Source organism: Peromyscus leucopus, chromosome 3 (assembly GCF_004664715.2).
Source record: "Peromyscus leucopus breed LL Stock chromosome 3, UCI_PerLeu_2.1, whole genome shotgun sequence".
NCBI lineage: Eukaryota > Metazoa > Chordata > Mammalia > Rodentia > Cricetidae > Peromyscus > Peromyscus leucopus.
This window is the reverse complement of record NC_051065.1, coordinates 45,109,462-45,132,816: the sequence shown is the minus strand read 5'-3', so window position 1 is coordinate 45,132,816 and position 23,355 is coordinate 45,109,462. Positions and strand designations below refer to the sequence as shown.

The window sequence follows — 23,355 nt, the reverse complement described above, 5'->3', positions numbered from 1 at the left end:
AGACCTTCCATATGAAGAAGTTTGATTTAACTTGGGGAGGTAATTATCCTTGTGGTTCCATTTAGTTTTTCAGAGAAGTTGAAAGTCAAATGAAGCCAATTTTACCAGCTTAGTTTCCTGTCACACACAGGTTACATATTCAGTGAGGTAATTTGGATACTAAAGAAAATGTTTTCACACACACACACACACACACACACACACACACACACACAATCTAATGTAATGAATGTTTAAATTCATTTTGACTTTCAGTTCTTTCCATGTGGTTCAATTATAGCACTTTGCAAGTGGATTTTATGAATATTTGTAGAATGGATCTCTGGCTGGAGGGTCCATGGACCCTAAGGACATAGCTACCTCTCCCAAGGAAGTACATATAATTACCCCAATGCACTTCCTGTTTTTTCCCAGGAAAGGTTCAGAAAATCTGTACTGGGAAGTAAAAATACTTTCAACCATCCAACAAGTGACTCGGAGGAGGTGATACCATTCCAGTTTCATTTTGGTTTACCAAACACATTTATCAAATAGTCCTTACACACGGTACCTCTTGTGTACTTTGTACTCATTGTTTTAAAAATGTGTCCTTTGTGCCTAGTTAAGAGGAATGCAGATTGAAACCACTGTCTGAGGAACAAAGCCTCCTGCTCTGTGAAAGCCTTGGGCACTCAGGAACCTTCGTTGCACACTCAGCCAGGCCATACTCTCCTGTTGTAGATAAACAGGCTCCTAACACACTATCAGACTAGATCATTCTGAGACCACCAGGAGATGAAACAAGGCCACGTTGTCTAAGCAAGCCACAAAATGCTGACAGCTTTCAGTCTTTTCGAGCATGAGCAGCTGCAACTTTTTCAAAAGCAGAAAATGCTTTCTATCCATTTTAGTTTGCCTCAGTGCAGATGGACTTAATTGGAATTCTGGCTGAAGATCTGCCAGTGCTCCTCGACAGCATCATATCCACAGGAGAGCCTTATTTTTTCCCACCCTCTCCTAAAGTATCCAAACTACTTCTCAAGTCACACAGAAGCTTAAAAAATGTGGTAGCATGAAGATAGATTCTTCCAAGTGCAAGGGGAATATAGCTGAAAAGTAGATCATAATGTGTAGACAGTGGCCAAAACCTGAAAAATGGGTAAGAATCTTCTACCAACTGGCCCCATGCAAGAGTAAAACTTGTTAAAGTTAGTAAATGAATAGAACAGAACATCTTAAAGTCCTTTTTGGTTCTTCATGAAGTGTTCCATGCACTAGGGTCTTGGGAAAGAATAGTAATTAACCATCTAATACCAATGCCTCTTTGAACACTATTTCGTTCCAAAAATCCTGCAAGCCTGCTATATAGGAACCTTAGTCACAAGACATGCAAGAAGAGCAGCAGGTTTTGTGTTTTGTAGAACAGCCATAGAAATAAGGGAAGGTGAAGTGTCCTTGAATCTTGCCAGACAGAGTGGCTAGAATTGCAATCATTGGGGACTTGTGATCACTTAGACTGGCACAGCAGATGAACCCCAATGCCTGCTGCCCTCATCAGCTAGTCAGTAGTTTTGGTTCAACCACATCCTCATCAATATGAAGCCTCTGAAGGATGTTTTATTTCAGTTTATTACAAACTTGTCCAAGTAATACATGCACAAGGTAAAAAATTAAATAGTACAGAGGAACTTGAAATGAAAACAGAGTTTCCTATCCCACCCTCTTCTCTAATCCCATTTCCTAGATGCTTTTAACAATATCTACTTTTGGATCTTCTGGTGGCTAACTTCCTACCTTTAAATAACATGTTTGAACAATAATCTCTTGACTTATTAACTGTAGACAATCTTTAATAATTCACCCTTACAAAAGATAAGAATTTAACGTACAGCATCTCCACCTTTCCCTGCCTGCCCTTCTCTAAATGTTTGATAGGTATACTATTTTTTAACTCTTTTGAGGGTCTAACATATAGCATTGGCCAGAACACTAACCATGTAGTTGTGTTCCACTAATTGAAGACAGTGTCTGTACAACCCCACTTTGAATATTCAAGTAGCCCCACTCTTCCTTCTACTTCTCTTCTCCCAACTAATTCAGTCTCCACTTTCCTGTGCCTCAGCTGGCTGATATCAATTCAACTTCTCTTCTGGGTAAAACATTTAGACTTTCAGGCTTTGTTCATAGGTGGATCCATACTGAAGATCTATAAGTGGCATCTACATTATTTTGGCTATTAAAATTCATTTTACTGAGCCAAGTGGAAGATAAACATGTTCCTACACTCCCAATGTCATGATGCCTGTACCATTGGAAAAGAAACTTACCTACCTACTGCCAATGACCAATCAAGTCTCTTCTCATAGTCCACAAGTCTTCAAAATCCTATCTCATTTTGTTTTTCTTCACAGTTGAGCCTAAATTTCTTGATGGTTTGTTTGTTTATTTATTTATTTTTTGTGATAAAAGACTGTATGTCCTCCACATTTCCAAATGTCTCATTTACTCAGTATTACTCTGGCACATTCTTCTCAGAGTCCAAGGTTGTGTTCTTTTCTATTAGATAACTACCACTCTAGACGGAGACATCCTGGGTGAGGTCCACTGGTGGCCAGGTCCTCTTTCCTCTTCTTTTTTTTGGACTTTCATTCTTATTTTTTAAATGGAAAACTTCCTTAATAATGGTACAAAGGAGAGAAGTAGGTTTTCTAAAAACTCACCTGTCAAAAGATATCTTTATTTTTACATTGCTCTCATCAGTCTGACCTATATGGAGTTCTGGAAACAAAAGTTTTCAAAAGTAAACACAAGTAAACACAATTACTCCCTTGACTTCTAGCATTCAGCTGACATTGCCAGGCTCTTCTCATTCAGGTTTGGCTCAGTTGTCCTCTCTTCCCTGGGAACTCTGAGTAAGTTCTCTCTAACCCTACCATTCCAAGTTTTCTTAGCACTGTACCTAGATGTAGTTGGTATTGGGTCCCCTCAGTCTGGTATTCCTCAAGTCCTTTTTCTTCACTCTTCATTCATGCTATCTATATCCTGTCTTCTGGGAACTCACAATGGTTAAACAGTGATTGTCTATTTCTCTTTCCTTCCTTCCTATTGTTTGTTATTTCATTTTTTTTGCATATATCGGGAGATTCATTCTACTTCATTTTCCAGCCTATCTATGGAATATTTTTGGCAATCTTATTTTGCTTTACAAATGTTCAGAATTTTCTCTTAGTAAATTATCTTACAAATGCACCTCAAATCTCTCTGGAGAGATGGTCAGAATTTTAAGGATTTTTTTTTCCCATACGAGCTTTGTTTCCTTTACTTTATAATACTTTTTCAATTTTTTTTTACATCTAAGTGGTTATTTTTCTTATGAGTCTCCCTTGGTTCCTTCCATGCATGGAAATTCCTATCAGAAAGCACACATTAAGAACCGTGCTAACTATTGTCTTTGTAAAAGACTCCTGTTTCTCTAGTAAGTCTCTGTTATGACTAGAAGCCCTGGGTATGTGAGTAGGGGCCTCAATGCTCAGAAGAAAATTAACAGACAGCCTAGGGAGCCACTTACATCCACGAAAAAAAATATCATCTGGAGCACTAATTCTTACCTCTCCTCAGGTGGTTTATTTGATTCCTTTATTCAAACAACAAGAACAATGACAGCTTCACTAGGACCAATGGGAGATTTTCTGTGTTCTATGTACAAGAGTTGGGGCAGAATAGAATGGGGGTCAATTTACAACTGGTACAATTATTTAGTAGCTAGACTTTTCTAGTGCTCAAGTCTCTTTGGGGTTACGGTGGTCAGATCTGGGTATTCTGTCTGAAATGTGCCTTCATGTTTCCCATTCATTAACAAGCTTCATTTACTTTATCTCTTCCAGAAATGTGTTGAGATCTTCTCCACCCAAATGCTTTTAGATTCCTTTGCTGCATGGTCTCAATTCTCTCTTGTATTCCTTCACTTCAGTTTCAGTGGGGCCTAGGAAAGGAGGGAAGATAAACTTACATGTTTAGTCCATCATCCTAGGTCGGGAGCACCCCTGGAAGTTTCAGACAGGGGAACAGCATAGACAACTTGATTTAAAAGATCCCAGGCTCTACTGCTGAAAGCAGATTAAAGGGGTGGGGTGGGAATGGAAACAGATTAAGGGGAAGGGAGTGAGAATGGAAAAAAAGCTTATTCTAAAAGATTGAGAATCTAATTTTCTCTGAGAACATGAAGCATCTGGGACTTTGGGAAATCAGGTACTTCACTAAAATAGCCTGTGACTCAAAATCCAATAAACCAAAAGCTGCTTTCATGTACCCAGGAGAGAATGACAAGCACTCTGAATAACCAGAACCTGAGGAGTTGCCTGATGCTAATGGCTCTCTCACACTTCTACCAGGAGGTACCTTAGGAGCCTGTTTTAAATTCTTCCTCTCCACTGATGTTCAGGAGAATCAGAGACTTTTTGTCCTGTTAAGGTTAGATAAGGGCTAAGTATGAAGACTCCAGGCTCTGACAATCCAGAATATAAATGTTCTGCGTTGCTGGCTTGTTTCTTAATTTAATTATTCAAAGCACCACAATTATGAATACCCATTCTGCAATCAGAATGCTTGGCCTCAAAATCATGGACCTACAATTTATTAGCAGTGGTATCTTTTTTTTTTTTTTTTTTTTCCGAGACAGGGTTTCCCTGTGTAGCTTTGCACTTTTCCTGAAACTCACTTGGTAGCCCAGGCTGGCCTCGAACTCACAGAGATCCTCCTGCCTCTGCCTCCCAAGTGCTGGGACTAAAGGCGTGTGCCACCACCGCCCGGCCTTAGCAGTGGTATCTTACATATTCTACTTAATCTCCATAAAATCCAGTTCTCTTATTCATAAAATAAGTGATAATAATTTCTACTTCATAAGATTATTGGGAAGATAAAATGATATACCTATATATGGGGATGAGTATAATGCCTGGAAACACTCAATACCTCATAATTCATAATTATTTTAAATATTGAATGTTTATGTTCAAAATGCCTAAATGATAAATATACATGAAATAAATCTAGAATTGAGAAGTTGCATGGTAAATAAACACACACACACACACAAATTTTATAGTCTGTGCATTCACTCACTAACAAGATATGCAAATAAAATAGATTAGACTAAAATAAATTGAAAATAAGTGGGAAAACTGGTTATCCACAACATCAATCCTAGAGGTAACACTCATTAAAACCACAAAAGATGCTTTAAATGAAAATGGGGAAAACCAAGAGATCTTCGAGTGTGTAGTAATTAAATTAAAGTTGGGTTAGCTCTGTGGAATTATCTTGTCCCAAAGTGAAGTTTTCTATATGTGTGTAATCGGTAACCCTTGACAGCAACTATGTCTTGAATCTCACTGTGGAAAAATAATAAAAGATTGGTATCTATTGTTTGCTAAGGCTAAACACTATCTTATGATTGTTCTGTTTTTTGTCAAGATCTCTAGATTTTAGCAAAGAAGAAATTTGAGCTCAAAGAACTAGGTAAAGGGATCAAACATAAGTAGCTGTGAAAGACAAAAGAAAAAGGACTGCATTGTGTAACTGGGTGTGGCTGTGCACATCTGTAACACCAACACTTGGAGGCTGAGGATGAAAAAATCATTGAGTTTGAAGTCAGCCAGCCCTGCCTAAATAGAAAGGCCTGGTCTCAAACAATGATCAAAAGAACTCCATTGTGAGTTTAGAATGCTTTCTTTAGATTCATAAAGTAATATACCAAAATAATCTTAGAGGCTGGTATGTGTAGTGTAGGATAGGGTAGGACAGATAACAATTATTTCTTTTAAGTTTGTTTAGTGTGTTTGTGTGTGTGTCACAGAACACATGTGGAGGTCAGAGGACAACACACAAGAGTTGGGTCTCTCCTGCCACCAGGTGACTTCTGAGGATTGAACTCAGCTCTTGAGTCCCGGCAGCAGGTGTCTTTACCCACTGACCACTCTCTCTAGCCTTCAGTAACAGTTACACACTGTCTATCTAAAAAAAAAAAAAAAAAAAAAAAAAAAAAAAAAAAAAAAAAAAAAAAAACTATAAATGATTTTGAAGAAATGACAGATGCTCGAGTAGACAGATGTGTTATGCTCAATTCAGGTATAAAAATGTATCCATGCATTAGACATCACATGGTATCTTGTTGATATATGTAGGTTTTATATTTTATGTATCAGTTTGAAAAATGAAAAGGCTATGAGAGCATCTGTTAATACTACCTAAAAGTGAAGTCTGGCTCTAGAATAATTTTGGGTTAATTAGGTAATAAAAATGCCAAATGACATTTCCTCAATACCCTCTTACTTCTGTAATCACTTTAGAGGCATTGTAAAACTTAGTTCTCCCAATAATCAGATGCAATAGATCCCATTTTATAGAATGAGATCATAGAGCCACGGACAAGTCAAGGATCTTGCCAATAACATAGAAATGGTCAATAAAAGACCTAGAGTTTGAAGTTTGAGTACAGGGAGTCTACTAAGAAAAAGGGTGACGTTAACCTCTGAGCTGTGAAAGAGAATGGGTCAGCATGAAATGAAGCAACGCTTTAGTTATCAGGCACCATATAGTTCACACGTTTCTTTAAAACCATCAGTCAGACACTCCATGACCACTCCAAGAGGCAGAGACTTTTGCACCTATCCCGAAGACCAGGAGGCCAAGGGAAGGCTTGTCCTCCATGGTTCATCAAGACAGACCAAGGGCCAGCACAGAAATAAATGCCCAAGCTCCCAGCGCTGGGCAGGGTCAGGAGGGTACCTGACAACTGAGAAGCAAAGGGGTAGAGCTCAAAAACACAGGCCTTATTCCTAAGGGATTCTGGCTTCACTTTGTGCCATGTTCTTAACCCACTTCCTAGAGACAGAAGTCAGGAATAAGACACAGGAGCAATGAATTAAGAAGACAAAGCCAGAACTTTAGAAGACAGAGGCAGAGGAATAAACCCCCACCTCTGCCTACCTCCCCAAACCTCTCTACCTGCCACCTCGATGGGCACTTCTTACATCTGTGTGAGGAGGTACAGTTTCATTATATTTTCCTTCCACTCAGGCAGATAGGCTAGGCTGGTAGCCACTTCCTTGTGGATGGGCCAGGCCCAGGACTCAAAGAACGGAGCCAGATTCTTCTGCACTTGCTGGGAGAACAACTTCACCCACAGATTCATTTTGTCAGCATTATCCGAGGGCGTGTTGGTCTGGCTTCTGTACTCAGTGAAGAGGCGAATAAATGGCTCCCAACCAAAGGCCTCTTGGAGCTGGAAAGGGAAAGTTCCAGGTAGGTGAGACATCCAATCTACCAAAAGAAGGCCCCCCAACCCACACAAGTGAAGTTAGTCAGTTCAGTCTCCTAAATGTTAGTTAGCTTTGCATCCATCACTGACCATTTTGTGTGCTGGCCTTACACCACTAATCTTAAGGAGAGTGTCGAGGACAGCACAGCGCTTGGCAGACCCTCAGTGAGTGGCAGCTGCAGAAGCAGCTCCAACGATCAGTGCTTCCCTCCACTGTCACTGCTCATCTACTCGTGAGATCATGAAAAGAATAATGTGATAAGAACACGGGATTTCACACTGGGTGGGGTAGAACAATCCTCATTATCTTTCAAAGTTGCAAGGTTAAATTCCAATAGCTTGGAAATCCCCACAACCCTCATTCATCCTAATACTAATTCACAAGGCCACTAAAAATGGCCTTTGAGGTAGAAAGTGAATCAGGTAGAAGTCTATTAGGTACAGTCTAGATAATTGTAACAAAGAATGAGCTCGTTAAAAGTGTTAGAAGTCGTCATCCTCTGGGGCTATTGGAAAGAGCCCATGCTTGACAGAGTCATAGGGTCTGTTTAAAAGTAACCTTCATGTGACTATTGGAATGAGACCATGCTATCTACAGTCACATGGTTTTGGAGCTAAGGGGCCCCTTGTAGTTATTAGAACTAATCTGTCTTTACTTCATGGATGAGCCAAGTAGCTCACACAAAGTGAAAGTAGCAGTAAGCATGGAGAGTGAAGGATTTGAACAGGTGGAAGAACCAGAATAAATCATGCCGGGCTTGAATCCAACATGATGTCACCCCCCTCCCCCCCCCAGTGATCTAGGGACTGATCTAGGCACTGGGGCTGAAAACTGGAGCAAAGAAAGACAGTTCAAAGGCAAGGTGAACCTCCAGACCCAAGGCAGAGAGGAGTCCTGAACTGCCTACATACAGTGGAATCTGTGGCATGGCTAAACCATAGCAAGGAAGAAGTATACTCATCTAAGGAAAAAATTGGGTCACAACCCATCATAGAATGTGTGAGGAGGGTGGCCTGATAGCTATGAAGTAGGAAAGGTGACTTCAATCATCAGTATGCCTGGCTTTAAAGCCACATTGAGTAAAGTGTATTTGTAGTACTCCATGTGCCTCAACCAGATTTTAGATTTCTCAGTGCTATGTTCTCTGTGCCTCTCTCTGGGGGTGTGGCGGACATTATGAAGTCAGTGCAGGGCTATGCACTTTGTAGGGTCATGCAAAGGATTGCACTGAGAGCCATCATTACATTATCTGTTATCCCCAGACTCTCTCAGGGTTTCATATGGCTGAATGTGGGAAGCAGATGGAGTAGATAATCTCCAGAGTCACTAGCTTATGAATTAACCATGTGGGCTTGGTGGCCCCACTTGTCTTACCACCTCCCAGTCTTTCTCTGTACCTGTAAGTATGTTTCCAATGCAGTCCAGGCAGTCCAGTTCTTTATATTGGGTCCCTTGCTCAGGTAGATTCGGACTCTCTTTTCCCGAACAGGGGGCCACAGGGCAATATTGGCACGGCTTCGAGGTATGCCCAGCACTGTTTCATGTACATAAACACACCACAGGTTGCAGGTGGCTTCAGTAGTGTGTGGCGGGAACTCCCACTCCTGCCTCTGCTGGTTGCGGCCCAGCTCATGCACAGGGCCCCACAGTCCCTTGGTCCTGATGAGCCTCTCATTGATGAGCTCCTGCACTGACTCCAGATGGCACATGATGGGATACCCTGCATGCATCCAGCCTGGAGATGCAGAAGAAAGAGGATAAGGTCAGAATCCTCTCACCTCATCATGAAATCTATCTCGGAACTGTTTCTTTTCCAAAACACACAGTAGCCCCAGGCTCCTTCTAACACCCTGCAGCTTCAAGAGGTCATCCAAGCCCAGACACTCCCAGATTTTCCCTCTGCTCTTTTTGCAGTGACAATTTCATCTTTCTTCTGACTTGAGCCCTGGGGGGGTATAGGTTGCTGAGGCCCATATATGCTGTTATTGGAGTGTCCTATTTTATGGGGCAGGGTGGTCGTGGTACCCACGGGAGACTGTGTAATTTATAACCCTTTCTCAGATTCTTTGAAGATGCCTCTGCCCCACTCCTCAATATGGGATTACCGACATTGACACCATATTACAGGATTTATTTATGCAATGTAAAAATAAGGATCTAGAGAAATTTCCATGGGGCTTCATTGTTTGCACCCACCCCTTTAGTTCAGGCTCCTTGGTTCATTTTCAAACAGCTCTTTGTTCACAGTCTTCCAGTAATCTCAACTAGGTCAAGGCCTTCTACTGTATTTTCCCACTTCTTAAGATTCCCTGAGAGGAACCTAGCAAAGCTCAGGCGACATCTCTTGACTTCTTTGATGACATTTCTTGACATGCTAACTTAAGCTACTATTTATCTTGATGTAATTTCTCCCCTTTTCATTTAAACCACAAGAGATATATCTATATGTCTTGCTAGCAAAAACAGTTTTACTCTCTGTACCTTCAAGGCTGTGGAAAGAAGGGAAGTACTTGAGGAAGTGAGCATCACTCGGAATACCCACCGACTGAGATCTGCACATCTGCCACAATCCTCTGCGGCAGCCGCAAAGGGAAAGGCTCTCCACCCAGCCTCGCCACAGCCTTCATCACCTCGTCCCAGAGGCGAAGCAGGGACTCGGGATTGTCCAGAGCTCGAAGATTTGCAGTTGGCACAGTCAGGATGATGTTGTTGGTGGCCAGCTCTCCCCACGGACCAGGATGTTCCTGGAGACGCCTCCTCCATTCTGCCTGGGTTGTTTCCCCTATGAAGAGAGGCCATAGACTTTGAACTGTCCTTTTTCAAATCCCTTAAGTAAAAGCATACTTACAACTTGGGCCCCAGATGAGAATCCCAAGATGAAAACCAGTGGCATCCCTTTCCTCCACCCTTCTTGGAAGCCCTTATGGGTATAATTTGATTTTTTTTTCTTGGCATCAAAGCAGAATGTAAGAAACCCACCACCTCCCTCCACTGGTCTACCCCTGTCCCCTGTAATAAACAGCCCCAGAAACGTCTTCATTCTCCACATCTCCCACCTCTCACTGTGCACCTTGTAGTGCTGACTTACCTAGCTTGAAGTATGGAGCACGGACAGCCCCCTTCACTGAGATGGGCACAGACCCCAACTTGCTATGCTGAGGCACGATGATATAAAGGAGACCACCCCAGAGGCAGGTGATTGATTTCACGGGCTTGTCTAAGCAACATCTGTTAATCACAAGGGGGCCTCGGAACAACTTGCTGGCCCTGGTCAGGTCATCAGTATGACAGCCGATTTGTATCTAGAGCAGAGAAATCACCCTCACAGTCACATGAGTGATGGGGTGGTAGTGGTGGTAGAAGAGAATCGGAGGCAAACTCAGGAAGGAGCATTAGGCTATGACCGCATGTACCATTGATGACATCGTGTATGATCGTCATGAAATCAGAGCATTTCTTGAGTTCATATGTACTAAGTTATGAGGTAGAAAGTAAACTAATATCCACCGACTGAATACCTATGGAATGTCAGGGAACCTTCCATTGAGGTCTCTTAGTCCTCACTCTATGATATAAGTCAAAAGAGCAAATTTTAAGAGTAGAAGTTGGCATTCTGAGGCAAGATGATACAGAGTCCTAGGCTCCAAAATGTGTCACTTGGATATATTTTGTTATATATCAAAACACAGTTTCCTCATCATTAAGAAGGGAAAAGTGTTTAAAAACTGCCATGAATTACCAGTAGGGCATTATGCTGACCCCATACAATGCCAACTGGAATAGCAGGAGCATTTGGATTCTGCATCAGGTGGTGAGATGGGGAGTGGCCTTACCTTCAGATCAGCCGAGGCAGCTTCTTCAGGCAAGGAGACCTCTATGACTTGCCTTCCGGGTATATAGAGTCCAGTGCTCATCCAGCAGTATCGTGTGCCTGCCAAAGCACAGGAAGGGCACTTTATCTCTGCTTCATACATTGCTGCACAGACCCCATGAAGCCAACCACTCATTTCCCCGCCTCCGTGCTGACTCTTCCAAACACTGCTCAATACCCACCCCTGTCTTCTTGAAGAGAAAGACAGTGAAGGATAGCAATGACCCTCTGCAGGTGACCAAACTTACCAATACCACAGCAATCTCATGTCCCCGTTTTGTTGATGCACATAAAACTAAGCTTTCATCCTCCTGCCATACCTCGATTGGTGCAGTTGATATCCACGGTGATGGGAGACTCTGGGGGGCGCAGATGGAGGCTGCTGTACATGTCTTCAATTTCTGGGACTAGTAGTGAGAGGTCACTTCCAGAGTGGGCCAGACCTGTGGCCAGGGAAAGCATGGCCCCCCTACAACAGTCATTGATAACAGGGTTTTCTCGGGTTGCCACTGGGAGCCGATAGCGGCTCAGCAGCTTCCGCAGGAGTCGGTGCACGGACATGTAAACAGGGATCTCCTCTGCAGGAATCTGCAGGAAAGCTGCCCCATCTGGTCCCAGCTTGGCTAGCCAGCCCTTCTCCACATTCCCTCTCTTCCTGCCCATTATCACCTCAAACTCTGCCAGGGTCGAGCGGAAGTGATAGGTCCTTACTCCCGACTTAGGGGTGCGGAATGGGCCTGGGTTGAGGCTTTGGCTTGTGATACTGATGCCAAAAGGGTTGAGGAGCAGGTTTCCTGGGAAGCGAGCCAGAGGGGACACTCCTGGGTTCTTAAAGGCCCACCACCAGGCTTGGGCTCCAACAAACAGCCCGCCACCCTCTGCTACAAACTCCTGCAGCTCCTTAACCCCCACGTCACTCGTGGGTTCAAAGCAATAGACACTTGCATCACTGGTCAGCTGGGGCTCAATGCTGGTGTCTATACCCCCGACTGCAAGCAGACCACTTAGTGTTCTTAGCTCTGTCTGCACCACAATCTTGCCTTTGCGGCCCCCATCCAGCCAACGGACAGCATTGAGCAGAAATGGGCCAAGTTTACCCACAGTGAATAACACCTTATGACCAGTTACAACCACTCGGCCCCGGCCATAGCGGGCAGCTGCTATCACACACCCATGGTAGGTATCTAGCCCTAAGGGAAAAGCCAAAGCCCCATGCACTAGTAGCTGGGATGGGAAACAGTCCGAGTTGGTGATGTCCAGATCTGAGATGCCACGCAGAAGTTCACTTCTGTCATCTGAGAGGTCATCTTCACAACTGCAAAAGACATACATACACTCTTGATTAGAGGGGCCACTCTGCATACAGTTCCTTGAACACTGCCTGGGACACAAGAGCACTACTACTTTGACTAATATTGTTATTTTCAGATGTAGAAGATTTGGGAGAAGAGAGCGGATGAAAATTTTTTGGAAAGGAGACACAAGATATCACCATTAATTCTGATATGCTCATTTTCAAGCCACATATTCTTCAATGGAAACTGCATAGAAAATCTGATACTAACTTAAGTTCATGCTTATTCCATCCATGTCTTCCAGTACCCAAAGAATTAGGTGAGGCATCATGTTTTTAATCTTATAATGGGTTTTGTTTATACATTTCACACTACTAATTTGATAGAAGAGTCTGTGAAAAGCAGAGTTAGTGGTGCCAGCAAATAGTCAGTATCTCAGAAGATGGAGTAAGAGCAGTCATTAGTCTCAACTCTCATGAGTCCTATGGTCCCTTAGTGGGAGGGAGTACACATCCAGAACTCCACCTGTCCGTAGCTTGCCCAACAGGAGTGCTGCATGCTATGGCGTTTTGCTCAGAACCAGTGTTTTTCCTATGCATAACCCAACTCCTCCCACCATGAGGACCTCAGGCCCCCTATAAACTCCAAAGTGAGATTGAACCCTAATGCTTAGGATGACCTCTACATGCTTGCAATTTCAGAATTGAATCTCTCACTTCTGTAGGTGTCAAGCCATGGTACTCATGTGTCAGGAATCAGCATAGAGGTAATACAAAATGGGTGTCAGATAGACAATGGATTTTCAGTTTCTGTGCTGTACACAGCTCAGGAAAATTTTCAGGGAAACTGGGGCCCTGTTGCAGGCTGGCCCTCTCCTTCCTTGAAGCACTAGCCACAAAAATGATAAACTATCTCTCCTGGCTCTGATTTTACTTGTCTTTCACAGACTATTCCGAGATGGGACAGAAGTTACTAAAATAAAGATAAACTAGTAATTATCACCCGATCTTGTACAGGGCACAATCAGAAAATTGGGAGGGGGGGTATTTACAGAGGTCACAACATAGATGGAACCAGAAGAATCAGAAACCTCTGGGAGCAGAAGAATCTGGAATGCATATAAGTAAGAGAAAATGGAGAAACAAAAGGGCCAGGATTATCATTTGTTTGGGAAAACACATCACAGGAACCAGGATTGATCAGCCCAGAACTTCAGTGCACTCTACAATGGACAAGATCACTACACATCACAACATACAGATGGTCAACAGGTCTACAAAAAGGTGCTTGCCACCACTACTCACCAAGGAAATGGAAATCAAATCCACAGTGAGGAACCTCTCCCCAACTATTAGAATGAGTATTATCAAACTGTCAAAAGATATCAAGTTTGATGAAGATGGGAAGAAGGAGAAATCCTTGCAAACTGTTGGTAGGCATGTAAACAGGTTTGAGGAGTCCTTGAGAAACTAAAATAGAACTACCATATGACCTAGCTAATCCTCCATTGAGTAGGTACCCACAGAAATTAGATCAGAGACTCTCACGTTCCTTGCAGCATTTTCACAATAGCCAAGATAAGAAGAAAATCTCAGTGTGCTCAGTGATGAGAACATAATTTGTTACATGAAGTTTTGGTGAGGATATGACTTCATTTCTTTGGGGCAATAATTAGGAAGGAGATGGCTGAGATGCTACCAATCTTTTCATTTTGTGGTCTTGTGCATAGTCATCCACAGGCAATCTTTGCCTAAGGCAAGGTTGCAAGTGTTTCTGTTGTTTTGCTTGTCTCGTTTGCTTTTTCTGTGCTATCATTTAGAAGTTTTTCAGTTTCTCTTCTATACCTGGGTCCAGACCTGTTTTTGAGTATTGTATGAACTACGTTAAGGGTCAGAGTTCACCTTTTCCATTAGGGTGTCTAGTTGTTCCAGAACTATATGTTGAAAACACTGCTTGTGTTTCATTTATTTTAGTACACATTGTCTTTTTTCTTATGTTTAGTTTCATAATTTGTGTCTATCAAGAAGTCTGTTTCATCTGTGTTGTATAATTTACTGGCATAGATTGTATCAGTTCCCTTATTACCCTGTTAATATCAGTAGACCCATATTAATGACACTCCTTCTATTCTTAAAATTTTTAATTCTCTCTTGTTGTCATGATCAGTTTATTTAGCAGTTATCACTTTGCTGATGTTTTTCAATCGAACAAGTACAGATTGTATTGATTTACTCTATTCTATATATATTCAGCACATAACTATCAACGACCTCTAAGGATTTACAGATCCTTCTTGCAAATATTTACCTACACCTGCCCTGATGTCTTCTAAGTCACTTGGGGGAGACAAGCTAATGTTTATTTTCAAATTTAAAAGTTCGGAAATTTCTTACAGTAATCTGAAAGTCTAAAGATTCTTCTATGGCCAATATCATTTCACTAATATTCAGGATGGAAGGGACACGTATAACATACACTTGAAAGTTGGCTAATTCAGGTTTCAATGTAGTGAGTGTTTAAGCAAATGTGTTGAGAGCATGTGGGTATGCAGGCTATGATCAGTTGTCCAGCATTCATTTCTATGCATGCCTGATGACTTTGGGAGCACACAAGGATAGCACTAACCAGAAGATGTGAAGGGAATGATGTCTAAAAGGGGAACCCATAGGGTGTACTTAGCCACTCTCCTTCTAGGTGGAAAGAGTTGGAAGGACATCCTAATGGCACCCTGTACAGTTACTAGCCTTAGATCCATTTCTAGATTCTTCTGCACTACAATGCATAATGTCTTGCTACACAGTTACTTGGCTTTTAAAATGTCTTCCAGATATTGTCACTTGAGAATCTTCCATGCCTTTTGTACTCAGATCTTTGCAACTCAGTCCTAAGATAATAAATAATATCTGAGACAATATTCAATAAACTCTGAAATGGGTAAATGAACAAAAAGAGAGCTTGAATTCCTTGGAGAAGCCCCAATTTGGGGTTAAGATGAGACAAGGTGACTTCTTTCCAAAAATAGAGAGTACATAGATTGTCTGGTTAATTTATCATGAAGATTTATTAATTTCACTTACTTTTCATCCTTCTAAAGGCCTCATTGTTTCTTCCTCACTCAATCCAATTCACTTTGTTCCCATCAGTCAGAAATAACAGCGTTATTTGTTCTGAGAAAGCTAAGGATTTTATGTATAATGAGAAGTGGACTAGTGTACATTTTCTGCTTTTAAGAGGACTGCATCTTAGAATACCTTTCATTCCTCAATCTAATTACACATCTAATGAATGTGTGCTGAGTGCTTATTAATCTGTTGCATATACAATACTGTTTGTACATAAAACCAACCTGAATATACTCTCAAGAACTTTCAGTGAAGCTTGCCTCTGTACCAGCATCGTCTTCTCCATTCTCAGATGATCATTTGACCCCAGAGATAAAAGTCCTCTTTGAAAGTCTAGTATGTGTAATTGTACTGTCTCTTTTCAAATCAACTTCCAAACCAACAACTTCCTGTTTCCATCCTAACCCTATGTAAACATTTCAAAATATTTCACAGCCCTCCAGACTTAGGCCCATGGGGTTGTTCTGTGGTTTTCTTTTTCTAATATTTAATACTCTGAGCCTCAGAGTATTAAAAAAAAATCTAATGGACTGTGGCAAATACATGTCTGAGTTTCAAATTCTTTTCTATTGGTCTGGAAGGAAGCTGAAGATGGAATCATGTCTGTGTTTTAATATGAGGCCAGCTTCCCACTAGGTAAGATACTCACCTAACTAAGACAGGGATCTTAGGCATCTTCTTAGAAACTTTATAGAGACTTGTGTCAGCCTTGTTTTCAGTGAAGTACACACCAGCCACACTGGTCACCAGATTCCCAGGAAATGTGAACAGAACTCTTTCATCTTCGCCCTGGTTAGCCCAATCCCAGGCTTGGCCTCCTATGAGCAAGCCCCCTCCACGTTTCACAAACTGGACCAGCTTATCAGTCATGCTTCTCATTGTAGGCATCAATGCAGTAAACTCCCAGGGAGTCATTCACTTCGGGCTCAATCGTTGAGTCTATTCCACAGCTCTCGAGGATTTTCACCAATGGTGCTAAGGATGAGTGTATACCAATGGCGGACTCAGAGGAGGAACGAAGCCACCCCACAGCATTGACAAGAAAGACAAAGAGCTGGCTTTCCACCAAGTAGTCCTCATGAGCTACTACCACCATGCGACCTCTGCCATAGGAAGAGGCAGCAATGAGGACCTGGCCCATGTCATTCACCATCACAGGAAATGAAGCCTCTCCAATAAGAAGCAGTTCACATGGGACAGCTTCCTCAGGAACATCCCAGCTCGTCACTCCAGTCATAAGGGCCTCAAAGGCAGCAGAAGGAGTCGCCATGGTTTTGCTGGTTTCTGCAGAGAAAAAGAGCAAAGATTCAGTTTGGTGAAGAATGGCTAAGTAATCAAAAACCAAGCAAGGTATTTATTCCACCAGCTGTGGAAATGACCTTACCATGTGATAAGACTGACATCGAAATAACTTGAGGCTCAGTATACACACATTTAGTCCATCCTCAGGGTCAAACTTAGAGAAAGTAAGATTCTATTCACCCACAGAAGGAAACAGCACAGAACGGAGGGATGATGGTAGAATTGTGTCTCCAAAAGACGGTAGTTTGAATTCCTAACCCTCTGTTATCTATGAATGTGACTTATATTGGAAGTAGGGTCTGGAGGTGATACCTAGTCAACAGAATCATGCAGGATTTGGAAATTGGAAATTGAGAGATTGAAACATAGCGTAGATTTCTATCAGAAGATGGAGATAAAGAATGTTGAGATGTGTCTGTAGACTGAGGAATACCAAGGATTGCTGGCAAAACCCAGAAGTTATAAGAGAGGCATGGAACAAATTCTACCTCTGAAACTTCCAAAGGAATCAGCACTGCTGAAGCCTGGACGCTACAATTCTAACCCTCTAGAACAGTGGCTCTCAACCTTCCTAATGCTACAGCCCTTTAATAGAGTTCCTCATGTTGTGGTGACCCCTACCATAAAATTATTTCACTGCTACTTCATAACTGCAAAGTTGGTACTGTTATGAATTATAATGTAAATATCTGATATGCAGGGTATTTGATATGCAATCCCTATGAAAGGGTCATTTGACCCCCACAGGAGTCATGACCCACAGCTTAAGAACCACTGCTCTAGGATTTTGAGGAAATAAAATAGCATCATTTTAAGCCACTCTAGTTGTAATCATTTGCTGTGGAAGCCTCTGGGAACTGGTGCAGTGGTGCAGACTGCTCTGCTCTCTCACTCCTCCCATCCATCTTCGCTTCCTCACTGATCTTACTAACCTCAGTTTGGAGCATTTAGAACACTAGGCTGAACAGTCAAGGATCTGCAGCTTGGGTCAGTGTCACAAGCTGAATAAGAGGGACATGAAAGTTCTCTGTGGCTGAATACCTGTCCCAGACAACCAGAAGCAGAAAGTAGCAAATTATGAAATTATGGCAGATTCTTCCTTGAACCCAAGACATAGGTGAGGAAGGTGTACCGGTATATGTCAGCTCCAAACACCCTTTGCTTCTTCACTGCAAGTGCCAACTCAATGCTGCTTTATAATCTTCCATTGGTGTTCAGTCATGTGCACATACCACACATTTGCACTTCTACTTGTTTGGTTAAGAGCAAATCATTCAATTCACTTCTGTTTGTGAATAATATGCAATACTCACAAAGTAGACAAAGAAGCATAACCTATTGTTGGATATTGCAACCACCAGACTAAGTGTTTATTCATGGTGATTGCATAGTTCTTCTATTTTGAAGCTAATGTTAAGGCTAATGCTAACCCTGAGTAATAATGGCAATGGCGTATATTTTTACATATTTCTCTGGACCACTGGAAAAGTCCTTGGCCTGTGTGCTTTGACTTTCACAGCCATGGATGGGAAGACCTCTGTTCAAGGTATCTAATAAACTCAAGTCTCTGCTAAAAAAGTGCAGCGATTATCTGTATGTAGCGTGTCACTAACACAGAAGCCTTAAATTTGAAGTTGCACATGGTGGTACATTTCTGAAACTCAGCACTCAGGAGGTAGAGGCAAACTGTGAGAAAATAAAATCCTGTTACATTAAGCCACCCTATGTGTTGTCATGTCATATGGCTGCCTCTGGGAACTGATACGGTGGTGGTCTATGTCACTAATTCGAGGGCAGTCTTGGCTACATGAGACTCTGCCTGTGAAAAAAAGAAAATCTTCTCTCACAGAAAAGAAGAGCTTCTTTAAGCAAAATTATATCAGATGCCTTTAGCTGTTAAATACCAGCATTAACTTTTTAACCACTTCACAGAATATCTAAAGGATACAGAGTCAGGAACTGGGTAGGGAGAAGCGTGTCCCTTCCTCGCCCTTCCTGCTGCCCACAAATAACCGGGACAGCAGCACACTGTGCAGAGTCCTAGTATGACCACTCTTCCTATTTTATCCCACTTCCATTTGGCCACAAGCCCTGTCAATGTCTTTGCTGACATTTTGCCAGCACACTGCGATTAACCCAATTTGGTTCTTTAGTAATTCATGTCTGTACTGAAGGAATCTGGTTTCCAAGTCTCTTGGGCCTGTTCCTACCTTTATTCTTCTGAAAGTACTCTAATAATATTTTGTCCTTGAAGAGCAATCCACAGAGCTTCACCTGTGTCCACTGGACTCCCTTCCCCAATGTGACCTTCCATTGGGTAGGGCGGCTGCTCCTGCAAGTTTATGGTGGATGCCCTTCTCCCTCCTTCCAGCTATTACCAGGATAGTCTTGACTTCTCCTCCCTCCCTCATGTTTTAAGAACAGGACAGATTCTCCTTCTCCTCCCCTCCTCCCTCAAACTATTACCTAGGACAGGCTCTGCTTCCATTGCCAATTCCCTTTCTGTCTCCCCCTCTCGCATCCACACCGCTACCTTTCTGTCCTTGGGAACTCTACTTTTCTAAGTTAAAATGTACACAGAGGAGGAAATTTGAGACATTTGGTATGAAAAAAATAATGCCATGAGACAGGCAATAGGAAATATAATTAAGGTTTTTAAAGAATGAACTAAGAGGAGGAGGATACAGAGTAGAGAAGATGGGAAAGATGAAGGAGAACATGAAGATAATTAATTGACCCATCCATACTCCCTTGTAATAAGAGTGGCAGATTTAAAGATATATGTCCATGGATCCTGAATGCCCCACAAAACTACAAATGGACACCAGTAAGTGAAACCCAGGAATGAACATAGATCAAAGACAAGGGAGTTTCCTAGGATCATTTTCATGTATGTGGTTCCAGGTCTGAAACTCAATCATGTACTTAATCAATTTCCACATATCTCCCTAGACACTCCATTGTACCCCAATGATGTCCTATTGTATATCTCCTCACACTCATACACATTCCCTCAATAGATGTCCATCAGACTCTTCTGTCTTGGCCAATGCTTTCCACAGTGTAGACGGTCACACACTCTGAGAAGAGAATTCGTATTCATCTTTCTATCTCATTAGTCATTCTTAGATACTTTGTGTGTACATGAGCTAAATCTATTTGGCATCTACTTAGAATGACCTAGATAATACTTTTAGTGAGGATTTCAAGCCCCCGTGTAAATTTTGAACCTATTTTCTGTGGCTAACACAATGATAACAAGAGTAGCAACTGTAGCAATGACAGTCATTGCAACACACTCATCAGCTTTCTCATATTGTAACACCTAATTTATTAAATTTGCTTAATTCCGACAAACTTATAAGGCATATATTATCATTATCCCCATAGTACAGTTTCTGGGGAAGAAAACCCCAAATGTTTTGAGTGGCCAGGGAATTTGTCACTTGCTTAATATCACATAGGTAGGTAAATGATGAATCTAGGATCCCAATACAGGAAATGCAGAGCTGAAGTACAATTCTTTTAAAATAGGTATCTATTTTATGTGCATGGATATGTGTGCTGGCTAGTTTTATGCCACTTGACACAAGCTAGAGTCATCTGAAAGGAAGGAACCTCAATTGAGAAAGTGCCTCCATAAGATCCAGCTGTAGGGTATTTTCTTAACTAATGATTGATGGGAGAGGGTCTAGCCCATTGTGGGTGGTGCCATCCCCAGCCTGGTGGTCTTGGGTTCTACTTAAAAAACAAACAAAACAAAACAAAAGCCAGGAGAACAAACCAGTAAGCAAAGCTGCAGCCCTCCACAGCCTCTGCATCAGCTCCTGCCTCCAGGTTCCAGCCCTGCTTGAGTTCCTGTCCTGACTTCCTTCAATGATAAGACTATGATGTGGAAGTATAAGCCAAATAAACCCTTCCCTCCCCGACTTGCTTTTGATCATGGAATTTCATCTCAGCAATAGTAACCGTAACCAGTACTATATGTGTCTGAGTAGTATGTATGTTGACCATGTGCCTGCAGGAGCTGACAGAGGTCAGAAAGAGTTGGAGTCTCTGGAATTCGAATTACAGGCAGTTTTGAGTCACTATGTGTGTGCTGTATTTGCTAAGTTCCAGGGTTTTCTTTATACTCAGAGGAGCTCCATGGAGCCACCATTAAACACAGCAACCTTGTCACATTAGGAAGGGAAGAGGTGAAGAGTTTTTCTCATACAGATTTTCATCCTGTAAATTGCTCCCCCATAGTTCTTATCTTCTCTTCCCTGTGCTAACTATGGTCCCTTTGAACTTACAACTGTCTCCTTCAGCGCAAACCGTATCCCAGGCAAAACCTGGAAGCAGACTTTCTAATCCTATCATAAAGCAGTCCCATAGACTCAAACATGGTTTTCCCCATGAAGGATGTATGGGATTGGAGGTGGGGCCATCTTGGGAAAAAGGATCCCTCACAGCTTGCATTTCAGTTTGATTTCAGATCTTGAAACACAGACTTAAGTATGTGAGATCGGAGAATGCATTTTATGATTTGCATTCCCTAGGTAGCTATTCCATGGATGTATGACTGAAAAATGGTTATGAGACTAAACACACATCCAGGGGTACTTCTCAATAAACAGCTAGCCTGACCTTGCATTAATATCCGGAACACAGTTCTCCATGTCTTCTCTTTCCCATGCCCTTCTCGTCTAAAAAGCCTTTCTTTCTTATACATCGGATATTTTCCCCAATGTCCACCACGTTCTGCTAAACCAGAAGTGAAATTGCTTCAGTTCTTTTTTTTTTTTACACTCCATCCTAGACGGTTTCCATTGCATCTTTATTTAATTTTAACTTAAATTGTTTCATTCACACATCTCCAATCTCTAAGGATGTGTAATGCATACAGTAGAATAGGCAATAAAATGATAATACAATAGTTAAAAGGTTAGGCTTCCATATACATGATTATGATTAACAGCATCAGCACCCCAAAGTCATATCTCTGGAGCCCTACCTTAGATCCCTCCATCCCATCCTCCACAGGAGTAAGATTAAAAACTTGGCTTTTACTTTCCATATTCCTGCCTCATCACACTGACTCCTGCCTTCCACGGCTTTCACCGGACTGTCTCCTTCTAGATCACGTTTGTTCGTTTTTCTCACTGGGTAACTAAGAACACGGTAACTGCGGATTCTGACCCAGGAGTTGAGAGACGCGCCCTTCGCCATTAGAGGCCCAGGTGTTGCCTCCTAGCTGTGGGTCGGCTTGCCCCAGAGGGATTCTATCAAATTCGCTGTGTGATAAAGATCTTTCCAAACCACCCGGAGCAGCCCCAACTACGCAAGAGCCTGGCGCACGCCGCCCCATTTCCTTTCCCTTCCCTGTAATGGTTAGTCTTCACAGTATGTGGGTGACGTCAGAGGAGGGGTGGAGGCGCAGAAAAAGGGAGGTTTGGCTAGCAGAGGAGGAGGGCAGCCAAGTGGAAAATCTCAGGCTGCGGATTCTCCAGGCCTCTGGACCAAGGACTGCCCTCTTCTCTAAACACACCCACACTCCAGTCCCCTGTGAACAATGCGGAGTGGGCCAGAGATCTAGGTCCTAGTGACCCTGCTTGCTAGGCTCAATAAGCCTTAGGATGGAATGGTGCTCTATCACCAGCTACCTGTGTGACAAGTACGCCCAGCCCCCTCCTCTAAAGCCGCGCATTAGATGTGGCCACAGCTGGTGGGGCCAGTCTGGAACTCGCCCACACAAAGCGGTTGCACACAAACGTCACTGTCAGACACAGGCCAGTAGGAGCAAGATAGCGGGGTCCGGGATGGGGGTAGGGGGTGGGATGTTCAGCCACCGAGCAGAGCAAAATCACCGTTAGAAGGCAGGCAGGAAGCACTAGGGAGCCTCTGGCCAGATCTGGACACACCCAGACCCTCAGCACCCAGGTCCCTCTCGCAATTCGCCAGCGTCCTCCGCCCCCCCCCCCCCCCCGTAGCCCTGACCACCCGCCCCGCACCCGCACGCCTCCAACCCAGGCCCCAGCCCTGATCACAGGCTCCTTCGCCTACCGGCTGTCCCTGCAGGCCACTCACCCTGAGATTCCACCAGGGCAAGTGTCTTAGCGTTTCGAGGGCCGCGCAAGCGGGCGGGCCTGGGGCTTCTCGGCAGAGTACCGAGGCGTCTCAGAGCAGCCGCCGAAAGCCTGGAGCCGAGCGGGGAGGAGACCGGAGCAGGAGGAGAGGAGGGGTTCCTAGCCAATCTCCTCCCCACTTCCTCCTGGCTGGAGTGGGAGCCCGAGGGGCGGCGCTTGGCAGGAGACAACGCTTCTTTGTGTCGCTGGCTCAGGCGACAAGGCATTGAGGTGGATCAGGGACACCTAGAGAAGGTCTCATCCTAGCAGTGTGAATGGCCTTTTTTTATTAAAACTTCTGTGGGTGATGTCTATTTGCTAGGAGGGTACAGGATGAGCAAACCAAGGCAGGGGCATTCT

General features: G+C 43.0%; 1 protein-coding gene across 1 annotated transcript; it reads right to left on the bottom strand.

The window, feature by feature from the left end:
* Positions 1-1,576: 1,576 nt before the first annotated feature.
* LOC114698009 (TRPM8 channel-associated factor 1) lies at positions 1,577-23,116 on the bottom strand. Its single transcript, XM_028876448.2, is given in 10 exon segments — positions 1,577-3,961; positions 7,011-7,261; positions 8,696-9,033; positions 9,841-10,080; positions 10,387-10,600; positions 11,132-11,229; positions 11,490-12,484; positions 16,236-16,459; positions 16,461-16,870; positions 22,958-23,116. Coding segments are annotated over 9 exon segments (2,766 nt in total). The 5' UTR covers positions 16,857-16,870; positions 22,958-23,116; the 3' UTR covers positions 1,577-3,951.
* Between the last annotated feature and the right edge of the window lie 239 nt (positions 23,117-23,355).